Genomic DNA, 20,903 nt, shown 5'->3' on the forward strand with positions numbered 1-20,903 from the left:
TGTTGCACCTTGATAAGAGAGGAAAGTGTGATTGTTCTTCATGAGATCCATCCTGCTGGGACCTGGTTGTGCATGTTGAGAGATAGGTGACATGCTTGAAAGACTGCAGTTAAAGAATATGTTTCCACAATTTATTTGTTATGCAAAAATGGTTCATATTATGGGTGAACAAGTGTAAGAAATCTACAAGGAAAAATACTCTCATAATTTGGAAAGAGAAACAGTTGTAATGAGGCTATATTATTTGCTAGCGTCTTTCAGAACAGATTATTATGGAGATCAATGAGAAAATATTATGCATTTCCCTAAATATTATATGATGCTGTTTTCAGTGAATACTTGTAATTTGGCATTGAACAGTAGCTTCAAAAATCAAATGGAAACTTTGCAGAAGAATCAGATACCGTAAGCCTTATGTAACAGGGGTTGTTTCTAACTTAATGTTCAGTTTAACTGTTGCCATGTGTGATTTTTTTTTTTGACTCGTATGCGTGGCAAAAAATGGATTTTTAAAAAGTGAATCCACCCTCTGCTTTCTTTATGCTTTCATTAGTCTTTGTATAAATGTTCCAACACCTGTTTTGTTTCTTTGTTTTACAAGTCTCTGAAGAAGGTTAGAAAAGATTCTACAGTTCTCCCGATCTGCATTACAGTGTTTCTCTCCTATCTGCCTGAGGCTGGCCAGTATTCTAGCTTTTTTCTGTACTTGCGGCAGGTAAATGTTGGTGTCTTCACATCTTACTAAGGATGTTTAAATAAGTATTCCCTGAGACCTGTTTCGTTTTGAAGACTTTGCTCAGAAAACTGCTTTCTGGCAAAATACAGCTTTAAAAAATAAAGGCAGGGTACTTTGCTAAGCCAAGAACTGAATAACACTTGACTCCTGATGTATAAACCCTGCCATAGCTTAAGCCTGTGTTCATAAAGTTAAGCAGACCTTTGCTCCCATTCAGTGCAGCAGTTTTTTTCGAGGTGGGATCTTGCCTGTTGAAGAGCTCTTGTGTCTGTGGGAGGGGATAGAGAACTTCAGTTTCCAGATACATGACTTCCTTTGTCTCCTTTTTTTAAGGCAGTTTTTTTTTCCTTGTGTGGATTTCCTGGCAGTTGAGTTAAGGATTGTTCTCGAAAGTGGCACTTCCTGTATGGATTTAGATTATAAGCAGTAATCAGTGTTTTCTTTGAAGAAGATATCTCTTTGCTAGTGATTGTCCTGGATTGTGTTTGGCACTTGTTTTATGCATTTTTTGCTTCTCTTCAGATTATAGGTTTTGGATCTGCTAGCATTGCAGCATTTATAGCTGTGGTAGGCATTCTGTCTATAGTAGCTCAGGTAAGCTTTATTCTTTTTACTGTTTTATTAAGCAGTACAAACTGAATGCTGATGCATAATCTTCTGACTATTAAGCTTGTCTATACTTCTTACATGCTCTAAAATGCCAGTGTATCTTACATTCACTGAAGATTAGTTCATATATATAGTCTGCGTAAATGTCTTGCTTTAAATCTGCTTTCCTTAGAAATACTGGACCCTGGGCATCAGAAAATGAAACTAAAATTTGCTAAGCTTGGATCAATAAATTTACCAAACTGGCTTCAAATGATTAAAATGGTGTAGGAAATTGGTTACTTAATGCAAGGCCTTCTGAAAAGGAAACGTATGCCTTATTTTAAGCAAAAGTCATGCTGCTTGCACCTATTCAATTGGCTTGTGCTTTCAAACTTGCGTACAAACAGTGCAGGTATCGACATGGTCTCTCCAGGGTTAGTTAGGTTCAGCATGGAGTATGAGGAACTGTGAGGCCTTGGTATATTGCTTTCATACCTCTTAATTGGCAACAGCGAGCTGGTTTTTGGACAGGTCCTTTATACTTTTTAGAAATCAAGTAGCTTTTATGATGTGATCTGTGATATCTTTATGGGTACAATTTGTCTTCCTGTTGTGATAACAAGGAAGAGGAATGGCATATACAATGTGCTGTAACCTTGTTGCCATCCTTAGCAGAGTGGAGGTCTTACTGTTTTGATGTAAACGACACGTTCCTCAGTGTTAATCAGTTTTAGTGGTGTTAGTTGTGCCCTCCATTATCAATACAAGTCATTATTTTGGTCCTTGCTCTGTGGTTTGTTCTGGTGCTTTTATGTGCACTCACATTTGCCAATCATACGTTATTCAGACCAGTATTTTTGCTAAAAATCTCTAAAATGGCTGCCCTTCTGGTTCATAATTTTCACTGTTAAAATGAGGAAGATCTGCTTTGATTTTTGAACTCTTCAAAGGGTGCAGCTTACTGAAATAAGCTTTGCTTCATAAATACTGATTTGTGTTGGCATGTTGGATATCTCCAGAAAGAACTGATCACATGTAGATAGAATTATTGTATTTTTGCTATTTGGCTTTCAAACTAGCTTTGTCTAAGAATGAGAAACAACAAAGCTAGTTTTAGTAAGATGTACGTGAGAGAGGAAGTATGCTCTGCTCTACAATCCTTCTGGTTCCTTTTCTCTGGCTTTTTACTGATGCATTGCTGAGTTTCTCATGTTAAAGAAAAATGTGTGCGCTGTTAACTGAGTGAAGTTGTCCATATGGACTTTGCTTTACTAGGAACACTCTGCTTCTTGCCATGAGTGTACTGGTGGTGTATCTGAATTGGGACCTCCTGCCACCTCAGCAGTAACGCTTCTAACAAATGAAAAACAGTGGTCTTCCTTTAGGATTAGTTTCCATGTGCAAATAAAAAGGTCATATGGGTGGTGTAAAGAGCAGAAAATGTAATTAAAGATGCCTAGGAATTGGCCTCAGCCAAATTTCAATGCATGTGCTGAAGTTGGAAAAGCAGCAGGATTTACTTGTTGGTTTTAATTACAAATTTGGATACTAATTCACCTGACCTAAACAGATTATTTTTTTCTGAGCTAACAGTCATTTTTTCTCACGTATTTGTAGATACTGGTGAATTCAACCCATGTCCAGCCTGTACTATCTTAACTTGGTACCAGCATTTATTGTGGAACTCTGTAATAAAACAGAATTGCAGAGGTGGAAACAAAAGCCTGTTTACAGTAGAAACAGACACTGAGATATAATGTCCATAGAGAAGGCAATACATATGCTTCTTGATGTCCTGAAGTAGAAACTCTTTAAAAGTTAAGAATATCTGTACATCAAGTGTTGATACAGCTAGTCTGCATTTTGGACTCAATACAGGGGAAGTAAGAGCATGAACAGTGTGAATTTCCTCAGCAGTTGAAAGGTCTTCTGAATTACTTTGTGTAGAAAGAGAAATTACTTTAGCAATCTGGCTTTTTAAAATAACTTCGATGAACCAATTTCTCTTGCAGACTGTGTTTCTCAGTATCTTGATGAGGTCGATAGGGAACAAAAATACGGTTCTCCTTGGCCTTGGCTTTCAGATCCTTCAGTTGGCTTGGTATGGTTTTGGATCTCAGTCTTGGTAAGCACACATTTTCATAGGTACCTACATGTTAAGGAACTGAAAATGTTTTTCCAAGAAATGCTACCCTTTAATTCTGTCATCATGAGTACTTAAATGTTCTGTGAATTAAGCATTCTCATTTGCATTACACTACCAAAGCTTGGTCTGTATTTTGCACATGTAGGAATGACAGCATATTCCAGGTATATAGTATAAGTTGCAGACTAACAGCCCTTTTGAAAAAGGAGTCTTTGCACCATTTTGGTCCACTGAGTTTTATGTCTACAAATGTGGTTAAAACTTTTTCGTAAACTCACAAGCTAGTAAGTAGTACGTTCTCTCCAGCAATTCCACTAATCCACTATCAATCACTTACTGGACCTTTACTTTTTTGCTTTTTTTCTAACATGTCATTCTCTTACTATAACTATATTTGGTCTTGGAAACTATCTAGAGCTTCTTTTGTTGGAAAAACTGTCTGTAAGTAAAGTGAACTAGAACCATAAGCTGGAACAGCTTTTTCTTCACAAAGTTTGTCCTACTGACAGTGAAGAATGCTTGTTCTTTATCAGAGTACTTCCTAGTGAGCTATACAAGTTGGAGAACTGCCTCACAGGGACACCCTCTGAAATCGTTCTCTTGTGCAGCCTTTGGAGAGGGAAGGCCAATGCATCACTTCACTCCCACTCCCTTCTTTTCCTTTCCTGTAATAGCAGGTGTAGAATCAAATGCTTTTCTGTTCCAACAAGCTCAGGGTAATTTGTGGGAGGGGAGCAGGAAGAGGGCCCTGACCAGATAACTTCCAGTCGTCAGGTATTTTAATAAGAGTACTTTTGAAAGGGCATTAAGCCTTCAATGAGGGTACCCTTAGCCCTTTTTGGGGCTGGGGAGTAATTATATGGGCAATCTCATTTTTAATTCAAATTATGTATTTAACACAGGATGATGTGGGCAGCAGGAGCTGTAGCAGCGATGTCAAGCATTACATTCCCAGCAATCAGTGCTCTGGTTTCACGAAATGCAGAGTCAGATCAACAAGGTGAGTATTGATTGAATTTCTGTTTCCGCATCAGACTGCTTTCTTGGATGACTCGTCTGTCTGGAAAGCAGAATACTTACCTAGGTGTACTTTTCAAATATGTTGATAAGTAATGAGTTTCTTTGGTAGTACCTGTGGAAGTCTGCCAATCTATGTAGTGAGGAAGGACGTACACAAATTTATCAGATTTGCAGTGCAAAATACAATTCTGTCTGACAGCTACTGCTCTTCTTGCTTCCTGTAAAATTACTACCAAAGCAACAAAAACAGATGTCGTAACTTTCATGTTTTTTCCTTCCTCTTTTTTTATTAAAAGTAGTATTCTCTAAGTAGCTAGTGAAGATTAAAGTAAAAATACCATCTTTTTAATGGAAAATTAAAACACATCTTACCAGATTAAAATAATAAGCCTATACAAGAAGCTCTAGTCTGTGTGGAAAAGTTGGCCCTATTTGCTATAATACTTCAGATTTTCAAGGAATAGAAAAGCTTAAATAGTTGATCTGAAAAGAGAGAAAATTTCATTGATTTTGATGTGAAGGGGAATGAACAATCAGAAATAAGTCTTCACTTAAAATGAAGTGAGGAGGGAGTCATCGCAAAGCAACACACTGGCATGTAATAACTGAATTTAGTGTTCTCTTTAAAAAAATCCTGTACATATAAATCATAAGTATCAGTCTCGCTTTAACATTGTACAACTTGAAGTTAGATAAGTGCAGTTAATGTGGAGGTACAAAGGAGGTGCAGTTCTAGGTGGCAGATTTCTGTTGAGTTTGAAAGGTGCAAAAGACAGTATTTTACATAGCTTCTTTTTATCATTCCCCTTCACCCCATTTTTGTTTCTAATAGAGACATTTAAAAGAGTTTTAAAAGACTTGTTTTCTATTTATGTCATTAAATGAATAGTTTAGTTGAGTTCACAGAAGTTGATAATCTTTCATTTTACATAGGGGAAACTACTGTTAATAGCTCAGGCATACAGTAGTTTCTAGAGTGAAGTTTTGCCACCTAGTGGCATGAAGATTTTAAGCTTACATGTCAACCTATGGAGAAAAAAAAAAAACTTTTTACACTGTTGTCACAGTCACTTAATGAAGTTGAAGCAGAAATACACCCATAGAATTTGATTAATCAAGCTTTTAAAATAATCTAATATAAAACTGCAACCAACCTAGTATTGTGAATTTACTGCCCTGAATAAGTTACTTGGTGCTTAAATAAATCCTGGGTTTTAGGCCAGTGAAGGGAAGAAGTCTGTTACAGTTTGTGCATATTTTGCCAATAACAACCCTTAACACATAAATATATTACTCTAAATTTCTCTTGAAAATAAACTGAGCAGGTACTACACTTAACCTTTGCTTTCTTCATTGTAGGCTTTGGGTGAGGGTGGAAGAACTCTAATACAGAACATTAGACTTGGACATAAATTTATTCACTCATATTCAAAACTCATTGATTCCAGTAGCATGCAAGTGCAGTGACAGAACTAGGGTCATGCAGAGGATTATTTTAATCCAGCAAAGTTGTCTTCAGTGTATTTCTTAAGTTCTTAGTATGTAGAAATAATTATGAGATGTGCTATTTTGGAACAGCTGTTAGAATACACTCAGAGCTGTTGGCTCTGAGCATTTTATTCTTGATTAAAAAAAAAATCCTACTCTTATTTTTTTTCTTCATTAGGTGTTCTCCAAGGAATAATAACTGGAATAAGAGGTCTGTGCAATGGCCTGGGACCAGCACTGTATGGCTTTATTTTCTTTCTCTTCCATGTGGAGCTCAATGAATTGCCACCTGATCAGACTTCTGGAAAAAAAGCAATGCAAGATCCCAGTGATGAGGTAAGTTTAAAATTTTGTGTGAAGTTTGCAGTGTAGAACTTGTCAGAGTAAAAATCTGTCATTTTTGATTAATTTAAAATCTTGATATCTAATTCTTGAACTATGTAATTCTCACTTGTTGGTGTTATTGAAATATTAAGATAGCTCATAATTTAAATTTTTAGTAAATATTTAGATTTACAGTAGTAGCAGCTTTGGTTTCAGTATTCTAATGGAACCAGTTAACAACTTCTGATGTAAATCTACTCAAAACACAGCTGCAATCCTGAATGGCAGCGAAAGATGAAATTTTGACAATAGGAAGGTCATTTTTGGTAACTCAGTAAATTGTAACAAGTTTTTATCTTTGAACCTCCCAGCAATAGGTTAATTATTCACATATACAGTAATTCAGTATACAGTTGAATTATGTATTTTTTTTTTCAATGGCAGTAACAATGCTGTTCATTACCTTTCCTTACCTGTATGAAACTTGGCAGGGAGGGGAGAAGTCAATCCTATGCAACGTTCTTTGGAACTCCCTTCAGTCTTTTCTTGTATCTGTTCCATCTTTGTTTCAGGTCTGCATTTTTATCTCCTTTGTTCTTTCCTATTTGGCTTCCAAAATATCAAATACCTGCTTACCAGAGTTTGGAGAATCTTATAGACCCTTTTTTCTTTTTAGCTTGATTGCTCTGATCTCTTCAGCTACAATTTCATTGTTTTTTTCAAAATACTAAGAATGGACTTTTCAGAGAGCTGATGGTCTCTTAGCTTGTCATTAAGCTGATGAAGAAAGACAACAGATTAGCTGAATATGTACTGGTGGCTGTTACTATGGAAACAATTGTTTGTTGTTCATCCCCCAGTCTGTGCATCTTTCCAGGTATTAACTCTAACAAGTGCTTGAACATACTGCTCACTGCCGTACCTATGGTGAAGTGCTGCATAATTTGCTAAAGCAAACTGAGTAGAGTTTTAAAGTAAGGGGCCAAAGACACTTGTTTCTTGTACAAAAAGCAAACTGTAGTAAAATATGGGAAAAAGTTTATAATCATGATTTCAGGTTTTCAAGAACTTTGTCATGCTTCCACTAGTTAAAATTTCACTATTGAACTCTGTTTTTTCAAGCATCGAATCACATAAGCTTTTCTTGGGGGCAGGGAGTGTGTTGGCTTTTTGATCTTGTACACACATTGCTGTTACAAGTAATTTCAGTGTGTTCTGTTACTTGAAGAATATCCATGTGGGTTGTTTTTTGTTGAAATAGCCCAGATGTATCACAGTGGAGCAACTGGCTGTTCCAGTAAGCTATAAATGAGTCAAAACTTCTGTTGTGAAATTTTTTAAAGCTTGTGGTAGAAGAAATTCCTGTGCTGAAGCTTAATGTATGAGCTTCCTCATAAAATAATGATTTTTCTAAGCTGTAAATGTAAAATGAACCATTGTTTCAGACATCCTTGTTTTCCTGAAAACCTACTTAATAAATAAGGACACATGTTTTTATTTAGCAGTACAGCAAAATCAGTAAGTATTTGCACAACTAAGATTGCTTTTTATTCTAATTTCAGTGGGACAGCTCTTATGTTTAATTATGTATGTACTCATAAGCTTTGTTAAATGTCTGTAATTACATTTCTCCCTGTTAATAGTTACCAGGCACCTAACACGTAAAACTATCATTCAGGAAAATAACAATACAATTTTTTCCTACTAATTCTTAGGTTCAAGTCTAATATAACAGTGGGAAAGAACTCCATAATTTAAATATTATATAGCTTTAAAAACTGATCAAAGTAAAATGAGTGGAAGTGAAAACCAGGGAATGCACCAAGGTTAGACAAGGAAATTAGCTAGCAAATGTGTACAAGCCTAGCTTACAACACTAGTGCTAGTACCTTGGATTTGCAAGGCCCAAATGCAAGCTACCTGTCTCTTGATTTTGTTCAGTGTCTTAAATTGATAAGTAGGAGTTCCTTTACAGGTATATGTAGTTTGGAAAATGTTTTCTCAATTTTATTAAATGCTAATAAATGTTCACTAAGAAGTGTTTTAATAACAAGTCTAAATGGTCAAGTACCTTGTTTTAAAACATTACTGGATGTCTGTGGAACTGCAGTTAACTGACAGAATGTGTTTTAGTCTGTGACAGGCTTTGTTAATTTTCTTCTTTTTTGATGCTTAAGCTTGTATCCTACCCCTGCTTGTCAAAGGCAATGAGTCTGTAGGAATTCAATTGAGAATGCACTGCTACTGTGCTGAACCTTGATCAAACCCGGTGTGCTGTTGAAGTGAATTTAAAACAATTCTTTCTCCTTTGTTTCCATTACTGTACTACTGGGTGTTATTGCAACTACAGGAAGTAGATTTTTAACTTGTTATGAGAAATAAGTTACTTATATAGGTATTGTTAAAATTATTAATGTGAAGAAAAGCTTGTGTAATTTTTGACACATTTTACTTTGAGAGGAAGCTGTCTTGTCCCATTTAAAAAACAAAAAAAACCACAAAACCAAAAATAATTTTAACTTAGCTAGTGAAAGCTGATTATTGTCATAATTTAGTATTGTACCTTTCAGATATAAAGTGTTCTGTGTTCACTGATGGAAAGAGAGTGCTAAAACAAATTGTTAGATATAGTGGTTCTGTAAACCTTCATATTCAAACAATGGTGACAGGAATTCTGGATGCAGATTTCAGTTATTTAATGTGTAGAGTAAATGGAGGAGAATACATCCTAGTAGTAATTTCTGGTGTTTTTTTTTAAACAGCTCAAACTTACTGTTTTCTTTTTTTGACTTGCCTTTAAGTATCCATTTCTGTTACCCTAGAGGACTTAAGAATAGGATTTTACTGAATATCACCTGTTTTGTTTTGTTTTGTTTTTTTTTCTTGTGGAATTGGGAGAGCCATAGTGTTACTACAGGTCCCACTTGTGATTCTCTTCCATCAAAGAAAAGATCTGATGCCACCTATTGAAGAAAAATTGTGTATGTGCTCTGCAGAGCATACGTAGTAAAAGTTAAGCATATCTGTCTTAATTCCCACTTAAATAACTGTTTTCAAAACTGGAGAGCCTAAAGTGGAGAGTGAGGTTGCATCATTATAATTATCTTCGGGGAGCCCTTACAGCAGACAGTGCAGTCATAGGCTGTGTTTGGAGAGTAATAATAACACTGGGTAATGTAATGAGTAAGGAGTGCTTTTCAAAACTTCCTACTCTTCAGTGAAACTGCAATAGTGGAATATTCAAAAGCTACTCAGATAAATCAGCTGTTATATTACAAATGAGGATATTAATTTATGGAAGTTTATTACATTCTTTTAGGTACTTGTGGGCTTAGCACCACTTGAAGATTTAAGTAATATTTTTAATATAAATTCTGTTAATATAATGATATACTTCAAATTGAGAGACCATCAGGTGAAAAATTAGGCCTCTGCTTGTAATAAGAGTTGAAGCAAGGGAAATATCCTGTTGCTGTATGCTTAATTTCAGCAACTTTCCCACTTCACATTAGAATAACTTCATGCATTTCCTTTGGCAGAAAAAAAGTACAGTGGATTGATGAGTATCATGTTCTGATTTTTGTTTAGTTTTAGCTGACAAAAATACAGGAAAGTTGTTTAAGATTAAAAAAAAAATTGCTTGATTGCTGACAGTTTCTTGTAGAGTTTTGTTATCAAACTTAGCTGGTTTAAAATTAGTCTTATAGCCTTTCTGGTGCTTTTTTTGTTGTGGTTATGAAATGTGGAACAGTTGTATTTCAAATTTTAAAATAAACTGCTTAGAAGCAAGAGAGAATAGCTCCAAATACCAAGTTACCATACATGCCAGCAACCTGTCTCTGCAGTGAGAACAGTATGTACTGCATAGCCTGCTGTTACTTTCCTCACTCATGCATTAGTTTTTGAGGATGTTTGTTTATTCAGCTAGCTTGATTCTAAAGTATATCAGCCATGGAAGCAAGTGGAAAAAGTGAAATTAAATTAAAGATTTATTGAGCATTTGTACTTCCGGATGTTGAAACCTTATCCTATTAATCTTGCTGATTTAACAGGCATGTTGCCTAAAGAAGAAAAAAATTACAAAGAAGCATCAGTCAATGTCTGTTTCATCTGCTAGGCAATCCTGTTGTCATTTGGTAGTTTTGTGCATGTTTCTGTTTTTTAGATCAGTGTACAGATCAGGTGAGGAATTCTCAGGGATTGTAGATGCAGAAAATTTATGTTGCAGTGAACTTGTTTGCATAAACTTTGTAGTCACTGTAAATACGTCTCCCATTATCTCTTGCCTTAATGATATAGTTTTTCATGCAGAAGTCAATGTCTACAACTTCATGAATTCTTTGATATGGTTATTTCCCCACAGAGAGCAATCATTCCTGGTCCACCCTTCCTGGTTGGAGCATGCATTGTTCTTCTGGCTTTTCTAGTCGCCTTATTTATTCCTGAGCACAGCAAAGCCAGCAGTACCAGAAAACACAGCAACAGCATCAGCGGTACTCTGAGTAACAACCTAGACCGAAGTAGCGAAGAGGACATTGAACCATTGCTGCAAGATAGCAGTGTATGAAGGCTAACTTCTGAGGAGACTATGGAACAAATTCATGCAACTGAATTGCAGCTCTGGAAGCGTGGTGGGATGTAGAGAGTGTCTGGCCTCTGAAAGGAAGGCAGCTTGTGTACAAGGGAAGGTCACATGCTGTATGATGCTTGAGGTTGATGCCGTGCTTGCAGGAGGGTCTGTTTAGCATGGCAGGTCACCACCAGGTGTGTGATTCTACCCAATACTGGACTGCAAATGCTGTGTCGAAACCCGGTATCGGGTAGAAACCTGAATATACAGACATAATGGAAATTTTTTTTAAAGTATGAATGTTCAGTTCCCAAAGTTGTATGCAAAATAATCAGGGCTGAGGCAGAACAGTTTCTGCCACCACTGTTAAAGGTTGGTTTGTGTTTCTTATGCCCTTTGTCTGCATGTATGCCACAAGTAGTCCTCACAACGTGAGGGGGACTGATCTATATAATTCTGCTATCTGAAATAGTGGTTATCAGTAAAAGTAATTAAATTTTCTGGAGACACATTCTCAAATATTATTGAATAATGAGAAGTCCAGTAGTTACCAGAAAGCAATGATGAAACTGAGATGAATTCTGAGGGTGTATGATCACATGTGACAGTCATTACCCATAAATGAAGGTCATACTGAAGTCTTAAACCCACATTCCAGAACAGTAAGTTCTGAGCAGCTAAAGCAAATCCAGATGGCACCTGAGAGCACTGGTCACATTACATGTTTTGCTGATTGAAAAAAAAATAAAATTTTAATTATAAAATGAACAGCGTCAGAATTATGGACACTCCTGGCTTCTGAGGCAGGAAAAACAGTGGGTGCCAGAGTAGTTTACACCAAGAAATATGTATATTTATTGCATTTTGTCACTTTATCTGCCATATGAAATAATCTTTCCTATTAATTCTTTTCACCCCTGCCTTAACTGCTACTTAGTGTTCAGTTATTAATCGTATTTAGCCTTCATATCGCTGTCTTATCTGCTGAATCTCATGGATATATTCATATCAAATTTCCTTTCGAAAAGATGCTTTAAAGGAGTTATGAATGGCTACAAATGTGCTAATTTTTAGAGACATTTTATGAAAAATACACAGATTTATATGTATTTTGCTGCAGTGTAAATGGACCATTAAACCCAACTTTAATGAAGTACTCCTATGAATGTTTTATATGTATGCAATATATGTAGATATTTGTAAGGAGTTTTAATTTTTCCAGATGGGGTGCTGTGTAAATCATGTATTTATAAATGTAATGAGGGTACTGACAGATATACAGTTTTTTAAAAAGGATTGTGTATTGACTGAACAAATTTTAAAAATATATATTTTGAAACTTGTTCCACATTGAGCAGAGATAACAAACCTTTTTTACTCTGTGGTTTGTTTTTTAAGTTAATAAGCTTCCTAATGCATAATAAACCTGCATCTTAAGCTTTCTAGGTTTCATGTGTGTGTTCTTCCAAGTTCACTATTGTGCCTTCCCTGCCTCAGAACAGAAGTGGTTTAATCCTAGTGCTGGATTACATTACCTGAATTCCTATTTTACTGCTGTCTTGTGTCTGTGTCAGCAAGCATGGTGAAAAGCATGCTTTGCTCAGAAGTCCATTTTTGAGAATCTTGGTTTAACACTGTGGTACAGAGATTCAAAGGTCTGGTTCTAAGTCCAGTTTATTTTGATACTTGGTTTTAATGGCTGAAAAAGATATCTCACAACGATACATAGATCCAAATGAAAGAAATGTGTTGCTGGCTGTGCTTACTAAATCATGATCCCCATTTTTCAATCTCCTCCACCAGTTATGCAAAGGTGTTTGTTAAATTTCAGCTAGTAAGTTTCCATGTTCCCCTATGTCAGTCAGTTGTTCTTGCAAGCTAAGTGGAAGGTCTTGAATTTTTGTGATTTTTTTACAAATGGATTGAAAACCCGCTAACACTTTTCATTTAGAAGATTTTTAAACAGGTTAGAAAATTTTTTCCAGGTGCAAGTGTACAGGTATGACAGTTTTTATAGGTGACACCTTTGCACTGCTTTTCGCAACAAAATCACATGATAACGCAAACATTTCCAAACTTCTGTTTTCAAAATGCTCTCTCCAGACAATGAGTTTCTTTAAAAAAGCAGTTGTTTTCTCAATTATTGTTAAAACATCACCTTTACCTTGAAGAGGCAGATTAAATGTTTTTATTTTTCTAAAATATCAGCCTAGGTAGCATAGTACTGACAGGCCCTTTTCATCACAGAAAAGGTCAGCAGATTTGGAATACTTTTCTTTCTGTGAAAGAAAAACGTGTACTCATCTTTAAGTTTGACAACTCTTTAAGGCACTTTGCTGTAAGAAAACCAGTAAACCTCTATGGTACAAAAGACTTTCCTGGTCACTCCCCATCTCTTTCCAAAGTATTGTAAAGATTCTAGTGTTGAAAGGTCTTGTTTTTATAAAATTAACCATGTTGATGACATTGTGTAGCACTTTGTGTCCTTCTGGCCTCAACTTGTTTGCTGCGCTGTCTTGCCCACGAGTGATCCAGTGAATGAATTTCACGATTGCTGTAGCTTGCCCCCGGATCCTTTTTTTATTCCTGTCAAAGCAGCCACTCCCATTAGTGGTTACACTTGTACAGTTTTTCCATAAAACACCATTTTTATTAAAGAAACTATTTACTTTTGAGAATATGTCTTCTCCAGTACATCTTTAGTGACTCATAAAAAAGTTGTTCGTATATTTCATCATTTAAAAAAAAACTAAGCTGTTTCAGTTTACAATATTTGCTAGAAACACCTGTATTTTCATCCAACTATAAGAAACCTCCCACACCTCATAGCTTGTTCTAATACCTGTTTCTTCAGATCTCCAGCAGTGCTTTTACTATGAAATTTTCTAAAGTGTTGGATTATCACATGACTTTAAACACTGCTGAAAAAACTTGTAAAAGTTTGTCTTCATGTCCTGGATGGTTAGTTCTTAAATGCTCTGCTAACCCTGATGGCTTCATACTATTATTAGCTAACATCTAAAGGCACAATATATGCTTAAACTGAGGTTCATTGTTAGCGATACTGGATGTAAATTTGTATTTCAAATAGTCATCTTGATAGTTTTGAATTTTTTTTGACCAACTTTTTGTCAAATGTGATTAGACTGCCATTGATACTACTGTGGCTGATGAAGGGCTCCTACTAGGAGCAGAAGTGTCAGCTCTGCAACTTTCTTGTTTGTTTGTGCTCATGTTATTAGTATTACCTTCAATCGGCAGGGTTTTTTTCAGGAATCTTCTTAAGCCACTTGGTCATTTTGTGAGGGTTAGCTTGGTTACAACTAGATAGTATCCATAGATCCACTTAACTGGGTGCATGTAAACTGCAATATGTTACAATATACTGAAAGTGAAAAAATGAGCGAGGGTGCCACTGCCACCCCCCCTCTGCGTTGTGAAGCACCCACTCTTCCCCAAGGATACCTCGTGTACTGTCTATGTGATGCGTGACCATCTGAGATACAGACAAAATGAGGGTGCTAGTGTCAAGATGTATTAAATATTTGTAAAGCTTGATTTCTTTCTTACTTTTTTAGATAAACAATAAACAGAAGTTCTAATATTTTCTTCCTGCACCCCATTGGATTGCCTTGCACACCCCTGGGGTGTTTACCTTTCACTTGGGAGACCACTACTCCAGAGCATGCTTTATTGTAGTGTAAGAACGTGCAATAACAGTAGGACAGTGTCTCGCTTCCTCAGGGAGGTAATGGATGTGCTTCTGCTGGGAGCTGCTGGTCTTCATTTGTGTTAAGCTGTGCTTCCCTGATCCAGAGAAACAAAGTTCTAGTTGTTCTGGTGTAATGTATCTTTCTTCGTCCTTTTTCAGGAGAAATCAAGCATAGTCTTGCCCCAACAAAAGTAGGGGAGGGGAGGAGGGAAGAGAGATGGAAGATCTGGAAAACTGTGCTTAGCATACTTGTTTATTTTTCTTCTGTGCAGAGATTTTGCGCTGCTGTGTACATGCATTTATCACAAAAATAAGATGCTACTGTACTTTGATTATAACATATTGGGAGATTATAATAAAACCTTGATCTATGATTTAGATTGTTTAAACAAATGTGCTAAGCAATCTGTTATATATACTGGCATCAGAATGTCTTTCAACGAGAAGAGAATTTGATTTAAAAAGTTGTTCAAAAAGTCTCCTACTCAGACTTCCTGTTGATGTCGTCCAAAAGCCTTCACTTATAGGATCTTCCAAGCTTAATTGGCTAAGCTCAGACACTTCCTAGTCAATCTGAAAATGTTGGGGAACAAAGATGAGAAGACGAGCAGAACAGCCCATTTTTTTATATGATTGAGGAAAATGAGCATGATTTCTAGTCTTCCATTTATTTGCATGCTGTCTCGTGTTGTGTTTTGGGAGCTTGGTGGTGAGGAGACTGATCTAAGAGTAGAGGTAAAGGCTTGAATCCCATGTGTTTAAATAACTATTAAACCAGTTTTTTATTTTCTAGACAATTTTTCTTGAATAAGTGTTGCAGAAAAGGAGGTACTATTTGTCATCTCTCATTGCCTCAAAAGAACAGTCTTGCTCCATTCTCTAAAGAAAACTTTGCAATAATCATGGAACGATAAAATCGTTAAAGTTGGAAAAGACCCTTAAGATCATAGAGTCCAACCATTAACCTATCACTGCCAAGTCCACCACTAAACCATGTCCTCAAGCACCACGTCTACCCAACTTTTAAATATCTCCAGGGATGGGGACTCAACCACTTTGCTGGGCAGCCTGGTCCAGTGCCTGATGACCCTTTTGGTGAAGAAGTTTTTCCTAATATCCAACCTAAACCTCCCCTGGCGCAGCTTGAGGCTGTTTCCGCTCATCCTATCGCTTGTTACTAGGGAGAAGAGACTGACCCCCACCTCACTACAGCCTCCTTTCAGGCAGTTGTAGAGAGTGATAAGGTCTCCCCTCAGCCTCCTCTTCTCCAGACTAAACAACCTCAGCTCCCTCAGCCGCTCCTCATAAGACTTGTGCTCTAGACCCTTCACCAGCTTCGTTGCCCTCCTCTGGACACGCTCCAGCACCTTGATGTAAGAGGATAGAAGGTGTTGGGCAAGGTTCAAGATACAGTCCCAGGCCTAGCATTGCTACTCCCTGGCCCTGGCAGCCTGTCTATTTGGTGTTGGTATAAGTGTGCCTTTACCTTACGTATTGCATATTCAGTATCAGCACCTTAAAGCAAAAGTGTTAAAATCCTTCCTTAATTTGAAAGTAATTGCTGGATCAGTTGCTGACTCCCTGAGAAGTACAGAGCTGGGTAATATAAATGCAATCGACTGAATTAGGTGCTAACAATTTTGAAGTCAGAATATTTTTTATAACCCTTGGTTTTGTTGGCAGGAAACAATGGCCACTTCTGATTGCATACCCAAATGAGAATTTACGCTTATGGATTTCAGAAAGTTGCTTGTATATCTGAAGTGTCCCTTAATTGCTGCCTTATGCATCCCTTAATGCTTATTTATCAATATAATTGTGTAAGGAGCAGGCTGTAAAGGAAACTGTGCTGCTAGCTCTTCTCCATCTGAACGAAGGCAAAAATCTGCACAGAAGGACCTTATTTAGGGATGACGCAACAAAAACTGATGGTGAACAACAGGCAAGCAACATCAGCCATGTCAAATGACTTTTCTACACATGTGGAAAGCGTTGATATTCTTGAAAACTTTGCTGTGGTTTTATTGTTTTGTCCAGAAAATCTGTCCTACAGGCAGATTTCATCCTGCAGGCAACTATTTTTCTTTCCCTTCTCCTCCTCCCAGTTTTGATAAAGAGTATTTTTAAGCATATTTTTACGCTTTGCAGCCAAATACTGCAGTGTTTTCTGAAAGTGATGGGTTCTCTTTTGTTAGAGATACTTAATCATATATGGAGGTGTCTGCTGTATGGTATGCAGATACCACTTTTGACAACTTGATGCGTTTTCTTAGAGCAGTGATTCAAACATCCCTGTGAAAAATAGTGAAGGGAAAAAACATGACAAAATTGTTCTAGTAACAGACTGAAGTGTTAAGCACTGAAAAAAAAAATGAAACGTACAGGTCTAAGCATTCTTCCATGTTACTTAAAGCTCCAAACTCCAAACCATTCTTTTCTTGCTGACTCACTTCTTTATGCCTGCATCATAACTGAAATGTGTTTTGTAATCATTGGCTGTATCTATAACTGGCTTTTAAGTAGCTTTATCTTCTCTGGGCTCACCCACCTAGCTCTCTAGCCTGTACACTTTGTGCTCATGCTTAAATCCATTGGGAGTTTTAATTCAACCAGCTAGTGGTCCCAGAAAATTTTAAACATGCATTTAAGCTCTAGTAGAATACTTTAAATACAATATTTAAAGAAGTGTACAAAAGGTGTACATTTTATATGTTTGTTAACACTGAGAGAGAAACAAAAGTGAAAAGGAAGATGGAGGAATATAAATATTCACTAGACTATACCACCTAAAGCCAGTTGCATTCTGCAGATCCTTGTCAGGCACACATTTTGGCTTCTGAGAGAGGCTGCAGGCCTCTGTGCAGTCCTTAGAGGAAAAAGCTGTTTGCAGAGCTGCTAATTTGGGATCTTAACTGAGTGGTTAAGGATTTAATGTGCTTGGACAATGGGTTTCCATTTTTCCTCAAGAAGCAAGCTTTCCCTACCAATGAGTTAGCTTTCATTTTTTAAACATGAAGACATGCTGGGGCAAATACCTTGGGAAATACGCAGCACTGAAAACTCCTAATGATTATAGAACCAAGTAATCCAAAAGAAATTCAGATTTTTTTATTTTTAATACAAATCACATGAAAACAGAAGATGTGGTAAGATCAAGAGAAGAGTTCAATTTTTAGTGTTTCAGAATAATTCTGGAATTATTTCTCTGTATATGAAATACATCAGCAGCACCACAGCTGCCCTTCCTGGAGGTGAAAGAAAAGAAAAATGTGATAAAGGTCAGACTGTCAGGCAGCATATTATGAGCAAAACACTTTCCTAGGGTAGAGCCTCACCAAGAGTGGGCTGGTGCCACCTTGACATTACAGCATCTGTCAAAAAGAAAAACAACTCATGACTCTAGGCAATAACTGAAGGTAGTAAAAACAACCCATTTGCCCTATTTCTCCCATCTCTAGGGGGGGGGAAAACGTCAAGCTACCATGTAGCAATAATATTAAAAAGTTCTGCACAGGTGCCTCAAGCAGCTGGTTGAGGTCTTGGTCTTTTATTTTATTAGAAAATACACAAAGGTAAAAGCTTATCTCTAAGTTTGTGGAAGGAGCCCAGGGCAAATATCTTTGAATTTATTTGCTTTTATTCAGTGTTGAATGTAGTTATATTTGGAAAAGGGACTATAAAATGGAACAGGAAAGATTCCATGTGTGCCTTTCGAGGTAATTTTTTTAAATTTTATTTTTAAATAGGATGTTTATTTTTCCTTAATTGCAAAGACTCCAAACTCAACCTCAGATTTGCAACTTGTGGTGTTATATTTCTAACACAATTACCAGAAATGCTGACCCACCTAAGGTGTAGGGTAAGTGTAATAAAAGTGCATTTGAGATAGCATGGGGTTACTGAAGAGAGAGAAGGAAAGAAAATAGCTTGACTTCCTTAACCAACTGAGTTTTCAAACCCGATAAAAATCTCATGAAGTGAGCAAGCTTTATGTGGAAGTTGATACAATAAAAATTAGTACTGGTTGCAACGACGTTGTGTTAAAATAATTTAGTTAAAAAGTACTTTACTTGTAGTAAGACCTAGCTTTGAAATGAAATATTTTTGACATCCCATTGATCAATGACTTTGGCCAAGGTTATATCTGAAATATATCTGGATTTTTTAAAATTAATCCTATGAATCAAAAGCTAGTAGGAAAACGTGCACACCAAACTTGATCTCTGAAAACTGAAAAACTTGGCCTTCAGACAAAAGAATTCAGCCTTATCTCACAGAGCCATTTTCCTGTGATACCCTGGGTGCCACAAGCTTCTCCAGTATTCATTCATCTGCTTAGAGGAAAACTTACAGCTTCAGGTACCTTGTTCTTTAAAGCTGGGAGAGTCCAAATGCTGAAGTCTCAGGTGTCCATTTTGCAGCCAATTCCAGTAGGAAACACTTCCTTAGCTCCAGTGCTGTAAAAATGTCATTTGTTTATTTGTTCAGGCTCCAATATTTTTCCCCCCTGAGATGACAATTCTTTTCTGACCATGAGACTTTTGAGACAATTTCTAGTAATTGATACATGATGGTGTTTAGCAGCAAATAACTGTGCTTGAATTTGAGTGTTCAGATCCTTGTTGTCAGAGGAATGCTATTTTAATGCTTTCTTGTGTCCTTTTTCTCCTGCATAAAAGACATCTAAAAGTCTAAGGAAAGGCTCATGCAGCAGTGCTATTTTGAGCATTGTATGTTCTGGCCACTTAAGCCTTGACTGCATTGTTTCTTTGCTAGCCAAGGTTCAGATGATTAATCCCATTGACAGCAGGGACTGGAGTGCCTGACACTGCTAGTTGCAGCTGTCTAGAAAGCCTAGTTTAGTAGTAAAAATATCAGGAAATCTTGACTTTTGTAGTCACAGTCACCTTCATATCATGGTCTCAGGAGTACTTTAAGGTGTAAGTGTCTTTGTAAAAAGACCGTACCACTTTATTCCTAAGTAGAATTAGTCATAGGATAAAATCTTAGCTGAGGAATTAGCACATCCATCCACAAAACCCAGCATCTTGTTTGAGTTAGAAAGTGCTTTAAGGCATTGAACTTCAAATGCTTGCATAAAACATCACACATACTTCTTGGATGTTAGTCTGAGACCTTCTTGTCAGCTCTTTTAGAAAATACAATGCCTGCATTATGTCAAAAAGCTATTGAACTATCTAAAAAAATGGTATCTGGACCTAACTCAAAGGACCACAAAGAGTTTTACCAACTGGATGCAAACTTTGTTTTTAATGCTACGTAAGACAACCTTCAGTAAAGGACAGACTGAGGGAGTGAAGAGTCCTTGTTGTGCTGATCTCTTTGAAAGTGCCAGTTGTGAAATCTGAGATTGGTTTTATTAATGCATTCTGTGCATGGACTAAAAATCTGCACCTACTCATGCACAATACAGTATAGCATCTGTTGTTCATTTCTCGCAAAAATTTTAGTAAGCTTGAATAGTTGTCTTCTGTCTGTATACAGATTAGTCTGGATTTCACTAAACTGAAAAAAAATTTTTTTTTTCAAAGATAATCACCCTCTGTGCAGTAGAAATGTATTTGCCAAAGCAGATGATGGAAAGTAGAACACGTTCCTGTTTTATAATTAAATGTGGCAAATAGCAGGATACCTTTGGCAAGATTCAGCTGTTGTGTTAAATGAACTTGTGATTGAAAGTAGTCACACACAGGAGGAGCCGTGACTCTGTGGGGTTACATGGCTAAATTACTGAAAAACAAATGGAAACAAACTAAGATAATTAATCTAAAAGAATGTAGAGAGATTTGTACCAAAAATATTAAGACTGGTATGACTGAAGTGTGAACAGAAGAGTGTGTTAAAGCCTTGGAAACAACCAAACAAGGGTATGGTGTGTGTTAATTGCTACAGAACGCTGTACGTATTTTCATTCATATGACTTGATAGCAAGAAAAAAAACCCTGTGTGTTGGGTTTGTGTGGCAAGGCTTTGGTAGCAGGGGGGCTATAGGGGTGGCTTCTGTGGGAAGCTGCTAGAAGCTTCCCTTGTGTCCAACAGAGCCAATGCCAGCCGACTCCAAGGCGGACCTGCTGCTGGCCAAGGCTGAGCCCATCTGCGACGGTGGTAGCGCCTCTGGGATAACATATTTAAGAAGGGAAAAAAAAACCCACCCGCACAACTGCAGCTGGAGAGAGGAGTGAGAATATGTGAGAAGAACGACTCTGCTGACACCAAGGTCAGTGAAGAAGGAGGGGGAGGAGGTGCTCCAAGCGCCAGAGCAGAGATTCCCCTGCAGCCCATGGTGAAGATCATG

The 20,903-nt window shown here is 37.0% G+C and overlaps 1 protein-coding gene across 2 annotated transcripts in view; it reads left to right on the forward strand.

Moving 5' to 3' along the window:
• The window catches only part of SLC71A2 (solute carrier family 71 member 2), a 33,063-nt gene extending 20,746 nt beyond the window's left edge, over positions 1-12,317 (forward strand). The window contains exons 7-13 of one of the 2 annotated variants that reach the window (XR_015701015.1): positions 602-715; positions 1,259-1,330; positions 3,340-3,452; positions 4,376-4,473; positions 6,160-6,317; positions 6,982-7,182; positions 10,669-10,798. Coding sequence is in view for 1 of the 2 variants with exons in the window: in XM_087742033.1 (XP_087598159.1) it covers positions 602-715; positions 1,259-1,330; positions 3,340-3,452; positions 4,376-4,473; positions 6,160-6,317; positions 10,669-10,872 (759 nt within the window). In the remaining variant the exon portion in view is untranslated. Of the gene's footprint in view, positions 1-601; positions 716-1,258; positions 1,331-3,339; positions 3,453-4,375; positions 4,474-6,159; positions 6,318-6,981; positions 7,183-10,668 lie in introns of both variants that reach the window. The other variant, XM_087742033.1, reaches the window with a different exon arrangement.
• The last annotated feature ends 8,586 nt before the right edge of the window (positions 12,318-20,903 follow it).

The sequence above is a fragment of the Nipponia nippon genome, unplaced genomic scaffold (assembly GCF_047370975.1).
Source record: "Nipponia nippon isolate SJK-2023a ecotype South Korea unplaced genomic scaffold, ASM4737097v1 scaffold_8, whole genome shotgun sequence".
In the NCBI taxonomy this organism is placed as follows: Eukaryota; Metazoa; Chordata; class Aves; order Pelecaniformes; family Threskiornithidae; genus Nipponia; species Nipponia nippon.